Raw genomic sequence first — 15596 nt, forward strand, 5'->3', positions numbered from 1 at the left:
CTACCAACCCGCCCACCAACAAAGAAAAGCGGCAGTGCAGTACATGAAGCTTTAACGCATTGCGTTTCGCTCAATCCCCAATCCCTACAATTTTATTGACACCAAGATTTCGAACACACTTTGTTCTTCTCTTTCTTTTTCTTTTTTCTTGTCACAACTTGGGAAGCTTCATTCGCTTCGCTACCATACAACGACAAATTCCGAATTCCTTCTTACACCTCACACTCATACGATACTCGATCACACGACCCCATTGATTCATAAAACACTTCTACTCCTTCCCGACAACACACACTCTTTACTTCTTCATCAATCAAGATGGTAAAGGAGACAAAGCTATACGACCAGCTCAGCGTCAAGCCGGATGCCAATCAAGATGAGATCAAGAAAGCATATCGGTAAGTCTCAACTCCTACCCCACTCTGTTTTACTTTTGTTGTCTGCTGCCTTTTGCCTATTTCTCCAGTCTCGCGATACACAATATACTAACAATCCCACAGAAAAGCAGCATTAAAATGGCATCCCGACAAGAACAAAGACAACCCCGCCGCCGCCGAGAAATTCAAGGAATGCTCGCAAGCTTATGAGATACTTTCCGATCCCGAGAAGCGTAAGACCTATGATCAATACGGTCTTGAATTCCTGCTTCGCGGCGGTGCCGCCCCCCCTCCTGGAGAGAATCCCTTCGCGGGAGCCCAGGGTGGAATGCCTGGTGGCTTCCAGGGCTTCGACTTCGGTGGTATGCCGACAGGTGGTGGTGGTGGTGGCCGGACATTCCACTTCACCACAAGCGGTGGCGGGCCAAATCCTTCTTTCAGCTTTAGCAACCCTGAGAGTATATTTGCCGAGTTTATGCGCGGTACTGGAGGTTTAGGAGTGGACGACGATGAAGCCGGCCCTTTTTTCGGTAGAGGCGGCGGCATTCCTCGAGCCTCAGGCGGAAGGACCCGCATGCGCAGCAATTTCGCTAGCGGAGGAGACCCTTTCGCGAGCAGCGGTGCAAGAGAAGCGACGCCTGATGTTACTACTGTCGAGCGTGCTCTGCCTCTCTCCCTGGAAGAGCTGTACACCGGCGTCACGAAGAAGATGAAGATCAAGCGGAAGACCTTCGACGATACTGGCAAGCGGACTACCACCGACCAGGTCCTCGAAGTCCCTATCAAGCCTGGCTTGAAGAAGGGTAGCAAGATCAAATTCAAGGGCGTTGGCGACCAAGAAGAAGGTGGCAAGCAAGATCTGCACTTCATCGTCGAGGAGGTAAGATTTCAACACCATCCTATCTATGAAAGCATTTGACGGGACAGCGACTAACATGGTCTATAGAAACCGCATCCTCTCTACGTTCGTGATGGGGATGATCTGATCCACACGATAGATCTGGACTTAAAGGAGGCCCTAACCGGTTGGAAACGAACCGTGACGACAATAGACGGCAAACAACTCAACGTTGAAAAGAGCGGGCCTACAGGTCCAGGCACGTCAGACTCCTACCCTGGCCTCGGAATGCCGGTCTCGAAGAAACCGGGCGAACGAGGGAACTTCATCATCAAGTACAACGTCAAGTTCCCTACGAGCCTGTCGGCAAAGCAGAAGCAGCAACTGAAGGAAATCCTGTAGATGGCTAGACAGGCATTGCAGAGGTTAATAGCCTATGAGGCAGGGTACCGGTGCATTTTGGCGTTATAGGGTACGGCAAGAGGGAAAAACATTGACGAAATTCACGACTACGAGATACGAGTTGTTTTTGCGCAGCCAAGAGCATTCAGTTCGGCAGAATGGACCCATCATTGGAGGCGCAAGTCGAGTCCCTCAACTCTTTTTGCAACGCTTACTGATAGATTACAAGTACATAATTATGTCCCCTGTCTTATTTCTTAGTTAGGCACTATTACGGTACAAGGGAATCATTAACGATACGTGGTCATGGGGTCAATAGATATTTAATTGACTGCATCTTATACCGGCTTCGTTGACTGTGAGTAGGTCGCCGACATAATGTGCTAGTATGCTACCAAGTAAGTCTATTTGGGCCCTCGGGGGTTATGGCGTCAGATTGAGACCGTCAATGTTTTGTCGTAAACGACGTTATAGGGACTCATTTGATAAGTTAGTTAACCGAATTAAACTTAGTTTCATAGTCTACTTGTATAAATTTCAATTTGACAGAGTTTCTTTGAGAGATCGTAAGTTATGATGATGGACCCAGAGAAAGGGGGCGTAGGAGGCTCTTTATGCTATAATTACTGGTCTCTACTATTGATTACAACTCAAACGTATTTTTATGAATCACACTCATGAGACTTTAATCCAATCATCACGATAGTCATTATACAATGTGTATGATGATGCTTTGCCGAGTTTCTGGATATCTAGTATAATCCATCTCGACTACTAAGCTATGTAATTTCAATGATATGGGGGTATTTAAATACTAATGATGGAATCTTGGGACTTCGACATGGCTGTATTTGCCAAGGGTGTGGCCCGTCGTTGAAGACCGTCACAGAGTGAGTGGGAGTAGCAGGTAGCCCAACTTTGGCTCCCTTGTATGTATGTAGTAATAGACCTTGATTGATGCCTACCCCTTTCCTAGACCCCTTTGTAGCCTTCGGTCCCTTATATATTCGTCCTAAAAACTGCAAAGGCTGCAGCTAACTAGCTGCTATCTAGCCACTTGCTCTCAGCCCCTGACAATATTCGTGTCAGCAGTAGTATCCGTTAACATTTCTATCTCGGGCGGCCAACGTACGACTGCTTAGCGCCGCAGTAAGTTGTTTCTGATCTGTAGCTCAATTCTCATATGCTTAATCATAACATTGATGGAAAGACCTCAATGCGGCAAATGTGCCCACCAAGGAATTAGTGGCTAGTAAAAGCTGGAGACGTCATAATCTAGTATTCCAGCAGTCTGATAATAACCTAGTGATCCAAGGACGAGATTTGAATATATGATTTCACTACAGTTATTTTGAATGATACGACCCCTGAAATGAAACTAGCTACACAAAAACAAAAGAAAGCTAAATAGTATACAAACTGGCACCACTCCCCTCTACTTTGCTGATATCCTGCCTCTAATTAAGCCTGTGATCATAGGTTTCCTTATTTGTTTCTGTTTATTTTCCTCGTTTGAGGCATTTCGATCCAGGTCTCGTTCTTATGAGAAAGTTCTTAGACAAAGTCCAACACAACATAGCACTGATGCTAACATGAGAGATTAATTTGTGCTCGTAACTAGGCCTTGGCCGTCAAATTGGTTGTCGAGATTCACGTTGACATGATTTCCTATCATATATTCTAGATTGCTATCGGCTTCTAGCACCACTTGTTGCTCCAGTGGAGGGTCTTGCAATTCAGGGGTTATGTCCCATTGGTGTTGAGTTAAATCTCGTGGAACAAGACCATAAGATGCCACAGGTTTTGGGAGCTCCTCTTCCTTGATCTTGGGAGGCACATTTTCAGGGGAGACATCTGGATTAGTGCCCCAGCATGATGATTCTGCCTCGAATAGATCAAAGATCTTATCCACGACACGTTGGATATTCTGAATTTCGGATCCAGGCAAGGACACTTGAAGGGCTTTGGAAAGGATTTCCGGTTGACTCTTATTCCAAAAATTTCGAAGTAGAGGTACTAATTTCTCCCATCCGTTACCAATATGTGGCGATTGAGGACGACGGGTTTTAGGAAATATAGCATCCCACATGGAATACCACTGATCCATGTCGCTTTTTCCGCGATTAGCAATCTGGTTTAACTCTTTCCGCTGTTCCTCAGAGATGCCATCGAAATCTGGTCTATCTTGTGACTCGCAATTCTTTTTCTGTATATGGCCGTCTCTCTCGCTCGCAGTTTGGAACAGCTTGAAACATACAGGGCAGTAGATGTCTGGTTTCATGTGCTTCCTCAATGTATGTTGTTTGACGTCCTTTATGCGGTTCAGTTTGTACTTGGAGCATTCATGGTATTTCAATGGATCCTTCTTATACCATGGACAGGCCCAACACTTTTTCATGCCCGTCGCCTGATCGCTATTGGGTTGGACATTCGCTGTTGCTTGTTGAGATTGAGATTGAGCAGATGGCGACACTTCTGTTTCCAATCCAGTAGAAATCGAATAGTCTTCACTAGGACTAACCATAGCATCGTCTTGGCTTTGACTAGTGGCCCAATTATATGTATTGTTTGGGTCATCATGATTATCTGGTTGAAATTCATTCGTGAATTCTTGATCGTGCTGCCTGTTCCAACCCTGAGTTTGGACTTCGAGAGGGAAGAGTGGATCTTGATGCTCGATGTTGGTACCGGGGAGCAATCCATCTATATTCATAGTCGTATTTGCCATGTGTTGTTCCTGTAATAAGGAGCTGTCTGACCTAGGACTAGAATCGGGCGTCAAATATGACATATGATCCATAACCCCTAGACTGCGATAAAAGAGGTAGAATCGGTACTCGCAGAAAATGCAACGTACAGTCAAGCCGTAGCCGAAATTTGTTTCCGAGCTGGACTCTCCAGGGGAACAACCGAATGTAGGTTCGCGGGCGTGCTGGTAGTCTAGATCACCCGAGTCGACGATCAAAGCAGACCTAGTCAATGCAGTATATAGGTCCCAACTTGAGTGGTTGCCATTCAAAGATAGTCGGTCTAACTCAAGTAGGTGCTCCCTGCTAATTATATCGGAGACCTGCTTTCCACATTGATCGCATTGGTATACTGAATCCAAAATTAGTGCCCAAGCAACTGAGGGCGAATGTGTTTGTAGCCTACCTTGATCGAAAGGTATCCCCAATTTGCCAAATTCATTGGGACTGATATAATTGCAATTCATGATGCTGAGATCTTGATCGCTCTCGGCCTCAGATCCGCAGCACATTCCATTGTAGCTTCCCAATAGCTGCTTTGGGATTTCACTGCTCGAACCTGTACCTTCAGTGTAATTATAAATTGGTACAGATTTAGGAGATTTCCCGACAAATGCGTTTGAAGAATCTGCTTCAACCTCATCATCTAGGCCGGCTTCTTTATAACCCATGATGAGCTTTCTAGGAACAGGATGGTTTCTTGGTGTCCTCCTACTACCAAGTCTCGATTGGTGGAGTCTCTGCATCTTGCCTCCCTTTTGCACACCAGGAAATGATCGTGCTTCCCTAGGCATGATTCTTTGAATGCTTCAATGTTGGGACCAAAGTAACTTCTGAGAAGACCCTAGATAACGTCAAAATACTATGACTAAGAGGTTGACCGACTCTGCGGACTTCGCAACGTCAAGTTTCGGTGAGAATCTGGATCATGAGTTGATCAGAAGTTTATGGGTAGAGTTTCTTTCTGAGGGGGCTGTGGACGGCATGATTCTCCTAAGCCCTATTACGTTTCACATTCCAAGATGGCTGCTAGCGATCCCATTGGATATAATTCTCAGCGCACGCAAATGTGTAGGCAGATACCAAGAATCTGCTTCAGCCCCCAATTATAACACATACCGAAATGCGACAGTATTACCGCAGCATTCTAATAAAGCGCCACGTCACTAGCCCATCAAAAGTGCAGGGCGACTCGTGAAAGTCAGGCATACGAGTTGTTCCTGATATACCTAGGTACACTAAAGATGTGTTTAAAAGGGGGAAGTCTTCATATGACGAAGGATAATATCCATCTAATCAGCTCGTATATATACCTACATGAAGGTGTTAAGTTTCTGGTCTAATGCTTGTATTATGTTGGTGGGGGCATGACTTGGGTAAAGTCTTCATATTAAATTGTAAAAAATGTAGCTGTACTTATAAGTGGTAGATCCTATGTTTGCCGAGCTCGAGAGCCCAATATTCACCATCAGCATTATGGGTACCGCCTCAGGGTGCCTTGCTGCAGCTGGCGTACAGCCTACGTGGGTACCTAAGCATCTAGGCAGACCTAGATGCGTCATCGTGTCATGATAAGCCTTCAATACACAATTGTGTAAGTGGCAATGCATGAAATAGGTACTGTGAGCAACATTTCTTTCCCTATTGGCATACTTTTAATTTATACTCGTGGGACCTGAGTCTATTAGCGGTCGTATTTAGAAGATGATTTCATAACTGCCGCGTTGTAGTTCTGATTTCGCGGTCATCCTCTTTCCAGGTCTCAGGAAATGCTGTAGGCTATGCCTTTTACGTTCCCTTTCGGCTTTATCATCATATTGTATAGCTTGGAGTTTGAGTAATCTCACCATAGCAGAGGATTTGTCAGGAAGGCTAGGAAATTCTTGTAGCGCGTTCTCAATATATGCAAAGTCAATAAGCGGGCACTTTGATCGTTTCCTAAATAGCTTCTCCGGCTGACGTTGTAAGATCTCCTGCACGTACAACTGCAAACCACAAGCCACTGCAGCAGTAAGGAAATCGTCTACCTCCGGATCTGTCCCGTACCAGACCTTTTGCACCCATGACGAGGAGTGCAGTAGGTTGCCAAGCCGGTTGAGTTCGTCAAGCTCGTTGACTGGGCTGTTCTCGTCGTGTCTCTCACACTCTACCGCGTAGTACATCGTATGGAGTACAACGTTCTTGAAATCGTAGGTAGATTTTAATGAGGTGTTTCGGTCTAAGGTGACATGGACATGATAGGTCATCAGCGCGAGAGATGCACGGCATAGCACCAAGGGTGGGTTGAAATCAACCCCCGCCCTCCTCTCTAGCGATCGCCAAATATCCTCCGTGCATAAGAAGTCCCTCACGGTACGATGGAGAAATTCTACGCGGTCGTAATCGGTTCCTCTGGAGATGCCCAGCAGGTCGCGACACCAACTATTGAGGTGGAATTGTGCCGTGTTACGAAGTTTCTCGCGCTGTGGATTATCTATTGCTTGCACTTCTGCCATGCGACAAAATTCACTCCGGGATATACCGTATTGTATACCGTATAGAACATCGATAGGCGGCGAGCTCCAAGCAGCAGCCGCGACCAGCAGTGCTCTAGCAGATTTCTCCTGATATGTTCTATCCAGCTGATTGAGCATGTGCTGGAAGTACTGCTCGAGGTCATCCGGGAGACTTCTCAATCGTTTTTGTAGCGTTGAAAAGTCGTCCTCCTCATTGAGGCCCCGTAGTAATTCTCGAACAACCAAGAAGACCCAGAGAAACACGCCGTTGGCCTTCTCACTAATCTCAGCAGCCAGTTCGTCTGCGCGGTCTTCCCGCGCCTTAAGTCGTAGGAACCGGCGATCCTCTTCTAGCGTCCCGTGAATATATTTTGCCATATCGCCCCTAGTTTTTTCTTCTAACACCAATGTCGGGACGTTTGCGAGTGCGAAATTTGCCACGAACACATTCCACGGCCGACTCGAGACGCAGAATTTCGCCGATTCTGATCCCTGCAACCGCTCTATCAGACTGATTAGTTCGAAGTGGTCATCTCCCTCATATTCGTCAAGGCCGTCGATGAAGAAGCAAAAACGATACGAATCAGCTATCTCGGTAAAAGCAAGCTCTATGGTAGAAACGAGCTCATCAGATCTCCATGCTGGAGGTGGTAGTTGTAGATCGCGGGCTTCATTCCATCTTGTCGGGCAAATTTTCGCGGCGACGTCCGGACACGTGCTTAGGATCTGGAATAACAAGCTTTGGAGGAGACCTTTCCACGATTTCTGCATCCGATTTCCATGGTTCCAAAAGAAGAAGCTGGCTGTTGACAGTTGCTTTCCACTTGCCCACTCGTTGAGCAACTGTCTACTCTGCGGGCTATGGACCAGGTACTTGAACAGGGTCGATTTGCCTGAGCCTGCCTTGCCATTCACCCAGAAAAGGCCATCTTGGCTACTAAGCCAGTTTGCTAACGGTGATTCATTTTCGTCGAATATCCAAGAGTACGTATCGCGATGTGTTTCTCGGATACTATCATGACGATAAGGCATTTCCGTAAATCTTAGACTCTCAAGGATTCTCATCAGTTTCGGAGTGAACTTTGAAGCTTCCAATACAAGCGAGGACAAGTCCTGTACGGTTATGGAGGAATCGATGATATCCTTCTCCGTAATCGGAAAGGTCAGCTGTGACGTGGGTCGTTCTATACTCTTTAACAAACTCCTGAGCATGAGGCCTTGTGTTTCAATTTGACTCGAAAGATCCTCGTGAAGTTTTAAAAATTGTTCGACATAGTCAACCCGCATTGCTTGACATGTTTCTTTTACACTGCGAATAGACCTGAGTAGTCCAGACTGATCATCGCTGTATCATTGTTAGTGACTGCGTAGAGGGGGTCATACGTCTAAGGAGCCGTGACAAACACGCGACGAACCTAATCATGACAATCAGATGAAGCATCAACTCGCTCCTTAGGCCGTCCAAACGTATCTGTAATGTCTTAATGTGATCCGCCTGGTAATAGCCGCGCAGGGCTTTTCGTAATGCCTGCCAAGACTGGAACCGAGCAGAGCGATCAATGCTCAGAGAGTCTATGGAACGTAAAAGCTGGCCCGCAAGGCTCTGGGCCTTTTGCGCGAGCTCGACGATGACATTGGGCGTCTGTGAGGAGTTTCTGCTAGCATGTTGCATTACACTGTTCTCGACGTGCTGGCTCAGCTGCTTAACCCTCTTAGTGACATCCTCGATGCGAATATTCTCCTGTGCGGCGCCGCCATCCGAGTTGTAGATTTCATGAGCAGTCCCTATTATTTTAGCCGAGAGTTCCACAAACTGAAGAATCGCGGCTGCAGCACCCAAAGCATTAAACGGATCCATGCTCGGCTGATATAGAAATAGGTAGGCGAAATAAGATTCTTGAATGTCCTTGACTTGGAGGGGCCCTAAAGCGGGGCGGTGTAAGTAAGACACCACGTTTTTATCACGATCCAATAATCATTTCAGAGGGTGCTTCATACCTAGCAGCTGGCAACACCCGTTCACCTACTTCCCTATAAGCACTAGAGCCATGCATCCTTCTATAAAGTACCTACTACCTGCGGAGGTAGGCATTGGAGGCTGGTGGTTATGTAATGGATGCTAGAATTGGGTGAAATTTTGCAAGGAGCCTGAGAAGATGCCTTGGCTACGTGGACAAGTAAACCTTTCCTATTGCAGGTTCACCGAAATATCATAAACACACAATAGTGTAGAGTAGATAAGTACCTTGGTAGTAATAATTAGAAGACGCCGCGCAGGGAACTACAACAATATTGATTTGAGGGAGGCAGTGTATACACGATTGTGTCCCTACGTGATACGAAAAAGAATAAAAAGAATCCATAAGACGAAATCATACTTTTACGTTGGCCTTGCTCCTTCTCAACCTTGAAATTGAGAGTTGAAATTTGTGTGTATCGTTTGCGGTGAGACCGTAGCCATTGCATTGTGCAAGCTTCCGCATCACAGACCTTCATGATAAAACAGCATGGATTCGACAAACCAAGGATATGTGGGAGTGTGTGCTAGACGACCTCCAGTAATTTACCTGCCCATGAGTTTGAACCGGATGTTTGTCTAACTTTGGTGATAGGTGACGAGGAATGAAAAGCAATTAGAAGAACTGAGAGCTTCTCAATTTGCTGGATTTCCTGAAAACCCCCGCCAATCTCGCATTAGTCAGCGCCTATCAGGGACAGGGGAAGATAACCCCTCCAGCCCCTCCACCGTTACCAAGTCCTTGGAAACGGTAACCGACACTAGGGACGGGCCGAGGAAGCTGGAAACTCAAACTAATTCTCAGTTGGAAGTGACTTGGGTTACTCCTGTCTTCGTTTTACACCTACGACTCTGGCAAAAAAGCAAAAATCCTTCAAGATTTGAAATAGTGTCCGTTCAAATCATTCAAAACGCGCCTAAAAACGATCATCCGGCGGACCAAGCTGAAGTTGATGGGACTGGGGACAATAGGACTCGCGCTTGTTCCAGCAGCAACTCTCAAAACTTAGGATCTTCATCTTCAGCCGCCAACAAGAGACAGGGGAACTTTAAACGACAGCGCAACAAGAAGAACCGTGGGGACCCTCCGGAGCGACGAGGCGGGAGGCGTTCGTCCGCTTCGAGACATATAGACGAGTCTCAGCAGTATTTCGCATGTCCATTTTATTATTCCGACAAAGTAGAGCACTGGCATTGTCATCGTTTCGCATTTAAACGTATCGGTGACGTTCGACAACATATCAAAAGGACTCATATTGTGCCGATTCATTGCCCAGTATGCGGAGAAAATTTTGACAATAACGATCTCAAGGATGTCCACGTCGATGCCCGTGTTTGTCAACAACATGAATTCCCCCATTCATGGGCCACAATTGAGCAACTAGATAGCATGGATCGCGCAGCCAATGAATTGAACCCTTCTAGCGACAGGGAGCGATGGTTCACCATATGGGATATCATGTTTCCAGACACGCAACAGCCTGCATCCCCATATATTTGTGACACTTACTGGGGATTTCAAGCTTCTGTCACTCAAGATGCCGTCAATGAGTATCGACGTCAAGAGAGATACCAGCAAGTCACAGGACAACAAACATACTTGGGAGACAATGTCCTTAACGACTTTCTCTCTTTCCTCAACGAAAACTCTCTTGGATTAACACCGACCGCACCACATCCTCCCCATCCTTCCAATCATCCAACTACACTTTCCTTGGGCCCACTAGAGCCATTCCCCCTGTTGACCATGCCTTCAATTCTTTCTCAGACTTCTCAAATAGACATACCCAACTTTTCCCAAAACCAACCATTGGATTTCACACCATCTTTTCTAACGAACTCATATCAAACACCATACATTACATTTAACGACGGCTTGGACGAGAACGACAATGAGTTCGAAAACATCATTAACTCTATGCTGCAGCCGGGCGGGCATGACAATTCGCAACTATAGTATCAGATTCGTGGGACTAAGTAAACATGGATGAAAATAGGGGGTGCATTAGCAGTTAAGTATCACCTACGAGTGTGACAGCACGGTAGCGCCGTGCTTATGGGTCATTTCTAGGGCCCTTGCGCAATCCCTAAGTAGGGGCCGCTTTTAACTGCTCTTTTGTATTAGGACGGTTCCTGGCATTTCACAAATACACAGCTCAACTCTGGTAGAACCGAGTCCATGTTATTTCGAATGAGATAGTCAATCGTGGAGGTTAGGAACGGGCGATGGTGTCTTAATCCACATACAAAACCTAACTTCACGCCTATAAAATTGTGACATTCGATGTATTAGGCGCGACTTTATTAATAGTCACATGTGCTAAAATTCCTAAAGCATCCTGCGATCGCGCGCTTCGCTCTTTCATTTACATAGGCACGTATCTTAATTGTTGAATGCCTTTTTGGTCATCTTTATAGTAGGAATTTAATAGATCAAGACATAATAGATCGCAATTATGCGTCTACCTACTTAGGTACCTACTCATACCTCCAGCAAGTTCAAAGGCTTTAGAATAGCTATCAGGTCTCATTAGTGGCTCAGGAGAGAAGTGTATTCAGAAAAGCATAAGACAGAAGTCATCTATCCTGTTGCACTTAACAAAGATGACAGGCGGAATGGGAAATAGCTAGGCTTAAAATAACTGACCGCTGATGGTGATTCCATCACGGTATTAATAGGCACTAATAGCATCCATCCATTGTGCCCAGAGGAATAGTAGGTGGGGTCGGATGTGACACTGATCGGTGATCGCCAAATAGGTACATAAGAGGGTAAAAGTAGTAGGGCTCAAAACTGATAAGCGCCAATTCCGTTGGCACAACTGTGCTAGATGGGGGCCACATCTGAGCTGGTAGTCCTAGGCCTCTAGGCTTTTATTCTTGGATAAACCCTTCAGGCCAGGAATACTTACTACCTTATATAGCGATCTCTCTAGAGCAATATGGCCACCTCATCTGAGACTCACATCCTCATCAAACATGAACACTCTACATTCCTCTAATGTCCTCACGAAGCACTCTCTGTTGTTCTAAGCCTACACCTCCGCCAGAAATGATCGATGGGGGTACACAACGCAACAATCAGAAAGAAGCGGCGCATTAGAAGGCGATACGCAATCGCCATCACAATGAAGCCGTTTCTAGAACACCAGCAATCCGGCGCTATTTCAAGGTTCTTCCCAGATTCATGCGAATCGGAAGGCGACGATATGTATCTGTTCGATACGCCGCTTCAGCAGCCTCCGACCTTGGACCCCGACCACGAATTCGTGAAAATTAGGGAATCTACTACAACCTTTGCCCTGAAGACGTTTCTAGAATTTCGATTAAGCGGGGATTCCCAGAATGAGCTGAACGAGGTTAGAAACAGGTTTAGGATGCGATGGCGATCCAAGGACGTGGCCAAGGATGATCCAGCGCTCATCGTCGGCGAATCTCCTATTCCCGTCAAACGTCATTTCCCATGCCCTTTCTACATTGACAACCCGTCGAAGCATCTTGAGTGCCTTACAAGAGCCAATCTAACAGAGATAAAGAACGTCAAGCAGCATCTCTGGAATGCTCACCGGCTACTACCATACTGTCCAACGTGTAATGAAATCTTTACCACAACAGGAAATTCGGATGCCCACATTCGAAGCCGATCCTGCAGCCCTCGGGGAGTACCACGACCTGAGGGCATCAGCCTACAGCAGATGCAGCAATTAGCGCGACGCGCAGAAACCTGGATGTCCGAAGATCTACAATGGTTGTCCCTCTGGGAAATCGTCTTCCCCGGTGCAGAGCTGCCGGATTTCACTCACCCCTCACGCACCGTAGAATTCATGGTCTGCCAATTCCAGGATTATTGGGCAAGCCAGGGAGAAAGGGTCATATCTGATTTTCTCGAAGAAAAGGGCATTCAAGATCACAAGCTACTATACGGGGAGCGTAACTTGGTGGCGTTACGTGCTATCGTTCTTGACCAAGTCGTTGATCGCTTAGTCGAAAGTTTCGAACACGATGACGATAGCACAATCACTACAAAGACTGAACAAGTTTTAGCTTCGTTGCGCCATTCATAATGAAATAGAACTATCATGTATGATTATTGATGATTGAGAATAGACTAGAATAAGGCGTCATGGTGTGTTTTGTCATAGATTAGGTAGGCGTTTCATCAACGCAATTCATTGTTCGGTAACCATACAGTTTTTTTTCAAGGCCATCCAAACCTTCAGCTTTTTAACAAGATAGAAACAAATATAACTCTCTTCCGGAGCAATTCTCAGAATATTTAAGATTGAATTATTTTGGTATAAGAAAAGAGTATCACTTTGATCTAACCCCTAAAAGTTGAATAGATATTTATTGTCAGAACTACCAGAAGTACGTAGGTAGGTATATGGGTCAATAACTACCTATATCTCAAGGGAAAGAAACTTTTAGGTGAACTAAAAGCCCTCGTTATCTATATTAGCACGCCAAGTGTATAGAGAATATTTTATAACTCGAAAGATATCCCATCCTATTCTTCTTCCCTTAGGTAACCTTCCTTCATTTTCCATAATGTCGTAGCCCCAAGGCCCAAGAGTAGTCCTGAGACAACTAATACTTTCGCAGACTTTGACTTAATATGTACTTTGTAAGAAGAGAGGCATTGTGATGGTAATAAATCATTCGTATAAGATGTCTGCTTTTATAAAGCATTCCTGTTCACAAAGACATGTGCCATTATTATAGATTTAACCATCTAGTAGTTCGATATGTACCTAGTGATGTATTAATTTCATGAAGTTGACCTGGGCCCACAAGCAGGTGCATTGTCCAGGTACCTTTACCCAATATCACAACTAAAATAGTAGAATTCATGTTAGTCCAAAGTTATAGGCTTTCAGAGTTGATAGTATAACCAGATAGTAGGGAAACTTCTCAACGTTGATTTCCCTTTGAATTGACTTTCGAGTTCAAGAATCGTTACCTCATAGTACCGAACTACTGGAATAAATATGCTCTACTTGTAGCATCCTAGCCGTGTTAACCTCATGTACTTCAACTTATGTGTGTCGATAAGCCCTATAGTGCGCGGTTTTCCATGATAATCCTTAAATTTAGGCAGGAAAAAACCATAGAATTAGACAGAATTAGTGGCCCAAGAACACCACGGGTGTGTGATGACTTGGTTCTTGGTAACGAAGCTAAATACAATATTGTTACTTGGACAAACAAAGGAGAAAGTAATAATGAATCCCTATTGTATTCGAACAACTATAACAGACTTGTTTTCCTAAAACAAAGATGAAGATGCCGTGTCCACATAAGGAGCACTTCGCCAGATGGATCATATCGGCATAACCCATCACTACCAATATCGCTCTTTTAGCCTCATTTTAATCGAGTCGAAACGGTCTTTCTTAAATTAGTAGCTTTTAACTGATCTCTTGCAGAAAAAGTCTGCATTTACTAAAATGGTGAATCGTAGAAACAACAACGGGGGTTTCAACAGGGGTCCTAATCCAAGATATAATGGAAACGGGAACTACAACCCAAATTACAACCAGGGCCAACGGAATCAAGGCAGGCAGCGAAATCAGCGTCAAGATCCATTCCAACGACCACCACCTCCTCAGAACCCGTTTCAGCCGCAACCCCCTAATCCTTTTCAGCAACAACCACCACCTCCTCCTCCACCTTCCTTCTACCAATCTCCTTACAACGGATTCCAGCAGCAACAACCGAGTCCCTTCCAGACACATCAACAATTCGAAGCAGGCGATCGCCACTATCACACCCACAACCACTACTACTACCCCGTCGAAGGCTCCGCCCCCACGTCCACGTCGACGCCGAGCTTCGGACCCCAACCAGCACCACCCACGCACGAAGACGTCACCATGGCCGAAGCGAGCGACCTCGACGTCCTGCAGGACCGCATCGCCTCGCTGACGGGGCAGATCAGGGAGATCCTGCAGGCGATAGCGGGCGCGCACCCCGTCTCCGGCGAGGTCGTCACGGCGTACGTCAACGCCGTGCGCGAGTGGTACCCCGACTCCGAGCTCGCCCGCGCTCTGCAGCTGAACGAGCTGAACGCCGAGCAGTTGGGTCGGCTGTATAAGTCGCCGCAGCCGCCGGTTCAAGGTTACGGCTACGGCTACCTTTGAAGTTAGCGGGGTAAGAGGTAAGTAATAGATGAGTTTGGGTTGAGAAGCAGCATCATATACCCCTGTTCATTTTCGGTACTTTAGCGGTGTTTTTTTTTTTTTTTGTTTCTGTCTTTGTTCTTTCACAATTCTGTGAAGCTCTATGAAGGAATAGTCGGGGCGTTGAAGCTGAGGGGAATAAGCTGTTCTGGACTTTGTTTAACAATGGAATTTGTGTTTACTATGCATAGCGCACGGAAGACATGCCATTATCGGCCTCTAGGAGTTAGGTGCATAATTTAGCAGTTCATTCAATAATATAAGATAGAATATTTAAAGATATTCTTATATTATGAATGATCCTAAGGTTATGCCCCAGCCCAGCCCCTGACGTCCACAGCTTATACAGCGCCTTCTATTCATTAACGCTTCCCTTGAAGGAAACCAGGATAAAACTGTTTCTTTAGGTATGGATGGTTATCCCAGTTACCGTGTATCAATGGTTACCGGTGTAACCTCTATTCGTATGATATATGGTTATGTTCTAAGATATATAGGTACAAAGTATGGGAGATATCCATTAATTAAGGTAGGCAAGTAG

The 15596-nt window shown here is 45.7% G+C and overlaps 6 protein-coding genes across 6 annotated transcripts; 4 read left to right on the forward strand and 2 right to left on the reverse strand.

Moving 5' to 3' along the window:
* Nucleotides 1-318: 318 nt before the first annotated feature.
* F4807DRAFT_449374 (DnaJ-domain-containing protein) lies at nucleotides 319-1617 on the forward strand (the record flags this gene model as incomplete). Its single annotated transcript, XM_048000013.1, has 3 exons — nucleotides 319-398; nucleotides 501-1257; nucleotides 1324-1617. The coding sequence occupies 3 exons, from the start codon at nucleotides 319-321 to the stop codon at nucleotides 1615-1617; spliced, it is 1131 nt and encodes a 376-aa protein (XP_047859551.1).
* A 1284-nt stretch (nucleotides 1618-2901) lies between these two features.
* F4807DRAFT_405602 (uncharacterized protein) lies at nucleotides 2902-5694 on the reverse strand. The gene is made up of 2 exons (XM_047996231.1): nucleotides 4771-5694; nucleotides 2902-4716 (listed from the first exon to the last, which is right to left on the reverse strand). The coding sequence occupies exons 1-2, from the start codon at nucleotides 5156-5158 to the stop codon at nucleotides 3218-3220; spliced, it is 1887 nt and encodes a 628-aa protein (XP_047859552.1). The 5' UTR covers nucleotides 5159-5694; the 3' UTR covers nucleotides 2902-3217.
* Nucleotides 5695-6061: 367 nt separating this feature from the next.
* F4807DRAFT_455482 (uncharacterized protein) lies at nucleotides 6062-9325 on the reverse strand (the record flags this gene model as incomplete). Its single annotated transcript, XM_048000735.1, has 3 exons — nucleotides 6062-8204; nucleotides 8275-8782; nucleotides 9238-9325. The coding sequence occupies 3 exons, from the start codon at nucleotides 9323-9325 to the stop codon at nucleotides 6062-6064; spliced, it is 2739 nt and encodes a 912-aa protein (XP_047859553.1).
* Nucleotides 9175-11529, forward strand: F4807DRAFT_18476 (uncharacterized protein). The gene is made up of 2 exons (XM_047993611.1): nucleotides 9175-9417; nucleotides 9472-11529. The coding sequence occupies exons 1-2, from the start codon at nucleotides 9367-9369 to the stop codon at nucleotides 10831-10833; spliced, it is 1413 nt and encodes a 470-aa protein (XP_047859554.1). The 5' UTR covers nucleotides 9175-9366; the 3' UTR covers nucleotides 10834-11529.
* Nucleotides 11530-11633: 104 nt separating this feature from the next.
* Nucleotides 11634-13194, forward strand: F4807DRAFT_405607 (uncharacterized protein). The gene has a single exon (XM_047996232.1). The coding sequence runs from the start codon at nucleotides 11936-11938 to the stop codon at nucleotides 12938-12940; it is 1005 nt and encodes a 334-aa protein (XP_047859555.1). The 5' UTR covers nucleotides 11634-11935; the 3' UTR covers nucleotides 12941-13194.
* A 1087-nt stretch (nucleotides 13195-14281) lies between these two features.
* F4807DRAFT_405609 (uncharacterized protein) lies at nucleotides 14282-15165 on the forward strand. The gene is made up of 2 exons (XM_047996233.1): nucleotides 14282-14962; nucleotides 15077-15165. Exons 1-2 carry the CDS (start codon nucleotides 14324-14326, stop codon nucleotides 15098-15100), a joined length of 663 nt encoding a protein of 220 aa, XP_047859556.1. The 5' UTR covers nucleotides 14282-14323; the 3' UTR covers nucleotides 15101-15165.
* Nucleotides 15166-15596: the final 431 nt, after the last annotated feature.

Source organism: Annulohypoxylon truncatum, assembly GCF_022578515.1.
Source record: "Annulohypoxylon truncatum strain CBS 140777 unplaced genomic scaffold F4807scaffold_1, whole genome shotgun sequence".
Classification (NCBI taxonomy): domain Eukaryota; kingdom Fungi; phylum Ascomycota; class Sordariomycetes; order Xylariales; family Hypoxylaceae; genus Annulohypoxylon; species Annulohypoxylon truncatum.

What these genes read in the sequence shown, in the direction of transcription:
- F4807DRAFT_405602 (XM_047996231.1), bottom strand. Translation starts at nt 5,158, where the DNA reads ATGCCTAGGGAAGCACGATCATTTCCTGGTGTGCAAAAGGGAGGCAAG. An exon ending in GGGGATACCTTTCGATCAAG is followed by an intron (nt 4,717 to 4,770) that starts GTAGGCTACAAA and finishes TTTTGGATTCAG; the next exon opens with TATACCAATGCGATCAATGT.
- F4807DRAFT_18476 (XM_047993611.1), top strand. Translation starts at nt 9,367, where the DNA reads ATGGATTCGACAAACCAAGGATATGTGGGAGTGTGTGCTAGACGACCT. An exon ending in TGTGTGCTAGACGACCTCCA is followed by an intron (nt 9,418 to 9,471) that starts GTAATTTACCTG and finishes CTTTGGTGATAG; the next exon opens with GTGACGAGGAATGAAAAGCA.
- F4807DRAFT_405607 (XM_047996232.1), top strand. Translation starts at nt 11,936, where the DNA reads ATGGGGGTACACAACGCAACAATCAGAAAGAAGCGGCGCATTAGAAGG.
- F4807DRAFT_405609 (XM_047996233.1), top strand. Translation starts at nt 14,324, where the DNA reads ATGGTGAATCGTAGAAACAACAACGGGGGTTTCAACAGGGGTCCTAAT. An exon ending in ACGCCGAGCAGTTGGGTCGG is followed by an intron (nt 14,963 to 15,076) that starts CTGTATAAGTCG and finishes AGCATCATATAC; the next exon opens with CCCTGTTCATTTTCGGTACT.